Raw genomic sequence first — 2,983 nt, 5'->3', positions numbered from 1 at the left:
CTCCTTTCTCTTAAAAAAGAAGCTTAGAAGCGCCTCCCGTGTATGCCATCACGGCTCCCACGACCCGACATGTAGCCCACGAAGAGAAGAAACACTGGATGTGCGCAGAAGGCCAAATAAGTTCCTTAAGAAAGGGGCAAGTTTACAATATCAGACAGAACCAAATCAACCCATCCCTATATCGTCTAAACCGTATCGATTGGGGGGGGGATCATGGGCCTCGAATTGGAAAACCTATAGCTAGGTTATACAACTAATAAGATACGACTAATAACACAAATAGAATTGTTGATCGCCTTTAGTGATTGTGTAGGTTAATCGCACCTTTCAACACATTAAGGTTATTTCAGAGGCCTGGCCTCTGAATTTAATGTCCATCTCCGGTAAAAACCGAGCCAAATGAATTGGTGGAGAGCTTTAAAAAACCCTAAAAACAATCCAAGTTCATCAAGCCCGGTTGGTTATTCGAACCACAGCCATCTGCTTCTTAGACCAGCATGATATCAACTCAGCTAACTGTGCGCCCTACTGCAGTGTCGATGGAGGGGGTAAGGATATTTATAACATTTACAACCAATTTCTCAAATTGATGTATTCCACTGCCCCCCTCCCCTCTCTCTCCCTCGTCACAGACACCGAGACCTGCTCCCTGATGACCATAAGGACGGAATGTACTGGGAACGTCGCAGGAAGAACAACGAGTCAGCCCGCAAGTCTCGCGAGAAGCGACGAGTGCACGACATGGCACTAGAGGGCCGGATCTGCTCCCTGGAAGACGACAACACAAAACTGAGGCGGGAACTCCTAGCCTTGAAGAAGAAGTTCAATCTGCCAGAGAGCCAGCCGGTGATAGTGGAGGAGGAGTCTGAGGAGAAAGCCTCGCCCCCTTCACGTCGTGTTAACGTTTCTCCGCCCCGGACGAAGAATCAGGGTCAGTCCGCAATGCTTCATTCTCCTGTAAGGGGCATGTCGAGCAAGCCTTCTGGCCCCTCCCATATGGCGTACAACTCCCCGCCCCCTTTGCTAGCAGTAGCCGGAGCGATGCCTATGGGCGTGGCTATGTATCCAGACTCCTCCCCCGGGCTCCCATACTTTATGTCAGAATCCTCCCGCGCGGGCCAGGAGGGGGTGAAATCTGTGATGCCTTCAGGGCTGTCTCACCACCGGCACCAGCTGCCGAGCAGGCCGCAGCAGCAACAACAGCACCACCATCACCACCACCATCAGCTCCCACACCCACCACTCCCCGTGGATGTTCTGAAACACGAGCCCATGGAGGAAGGCGAGGTTCGAACCCGGGAGCGCAGCAACAGTAGCGTGGAGCGCCGTCCCAGCCTGCATCTAGACCTCCCGGACACACCCATGCTGAGGCGGGGGAGTGTGGGCAGCTTCCCACCCTACCCCCACCCCTCCCTCAGCCCCCACCCCGTCCCCAGCACTCAAGTCAGCCACCACCACCACCATCACCATCACGCCACACCCCACACTTATCCCAACCCGCACCTCAACCCAGCCTCTGGCAGTAGTAACCCCTCCCACTTTTTCCCGCGCAGCTACGAGAGCTACGCACCCCCGCCCCGCCCCGTGCGCTCCCCAGTCTCCTCTCACAGCAGCGACGACAACTACGACGAACCGCTCCAGCTCACGGTCCGCCGCGACAGCGCCGTCAGTAACCAAAGCAACCAGCAGCACGATGACAGCAGCCGAGAGTCGGAGCCTGGATGTGTGATGGGCGGGGACAACAAACCCGCGTCCGTGAGCCCGCCTGCCTCCGCCTTCCCTCTGAAACTACGTCACAAGCTCCCATCCCACGAGCTGGCTTACCCTAAGGAGATGTTCCCCAGTATGGCGGCGACAGCTGCGGTCTCCGCAGCCCAGCCCTCTTTCCCAACTCACCCATTCATGAACGGCCTGGCCCACCTGTCGGACATGGCTCTCTCCCAGACAAACCCACTGTCACTGGTGAAATCCGAGAACCCTCCCGCCCCCTCGCACTACGGCAGACAAAGGAAAGAGTCCTCCAGCCGCTCTGCTTTGAGACGGAACAGCAACGAGACCAAGTATATGGACCCCAAGTACCTGGAGCGAAGACGACGCAACAACGAGGCGGCAAGGAAGTGTCGGGAAAATAGGAAAGCGTTGACAAAACTCAGGGAGGCCAAATCCGATTACTTGGAGAGTGAAAACAGTAAGCTGAGGGACGAGCTGACCAGTCTGCAGGAGGAGATGAAACAGCTGCGGGAACTCATTGAGAAGAAGCGGTTAGAGCAGGGGATCAAGGAGGAGCCTCACGCTGAGTCATGATGAGAAGAGGCGGAGCGAAATTATCTGACATTTTCCACGCCATGAACGGTCCCGAGAAAGAGGCGTATTTCAAGTGCCAAGCTCGACGTGACAAACGCCCATACGGAGCTCTCGAGAAGTCGAAGAGATGGCGCGGACCAATGATTTGTGGGCTAGCAAAACGAGACAGACATAATTATTTGTCATGAAATGACGGTCAGTCAGCTGACCTTTTTCCTCCTCTGAAATCACACGACGCACCACCTCATCATTTTATTGAGCGTGTGTGTCCGTTGTGCGGAGAGACGGTACATGATCTCGTTCTGACGTCATTCTTGTAGAGGAACTGCGACTTTCGGAAATCCCGGAAGTTTGACTATGTATGAGTGTATCGCTCACAGCTGAGACTGCCGCCCAATAGGACACGGCCGGTCCTGACTTGACCCAACGTCACTCTTTGCTGGACAAAACGAGGAGAAAGTTGCAGTACTTATGATGGCCACAAGCTGGTCTCGCATTCAGCGCAGGCTTGAAGTCTGGGGACAGTGGTCGGTGACGTTGCTTTCTGGTGATGTTAGAAATTGCTTTAAAAGCATTTTTATCACACCACATGCCTGCCGGAATTGACACACTTCCGCGAAGGTCAAAAATAGCTTCTGATCTTAGCAATCATGTTCCACTCCAGACAGACAATCGCCCC

At 54.3% G+C, this 2,983-nt stretch overlaps 1 protein-coding gene across 1 annotated transcript; it reads left to right on the top strand.

Annotated features, from left to right (window-relative positions):
* Positions 1-630: 630 nt before the first annotated feature.
* On the top strand, positions 631-2,977 carry LOC101861394 (bromodomain-containing protein 4A; the record flags this gene model as incomplete). Its single annotated transcript, XM_005108885.2, is given in 1 exon segment — positions 631-2,977. A coding segment is annotated over 1 exon segment (1,674 nt), but the record flags the coding sequence as incomplete, so codon positions are not given.
* Between the last annotated feature and the right edge of the window lie 6 nt (positions 2,978-2,983).

Source organism: Aplysia californica, unplaced genomic scaffold, assembly GCF_000002075.1.
Source record: "Aplysia californica isolate F4 #8 unplaced genomic scaffold, AplCal3.0 scaffold00730, whole genome shotgun sequence".
Lineage (NCBI taxonomy): Eukaryota > Metazoa > Mollusca > Gastropoda > Aplysiida > Aplysiidae > Aplysia > Aplysia californica.
This window is presented reverse-complemented; position numbering and strand designations above follow the sequence as displayed.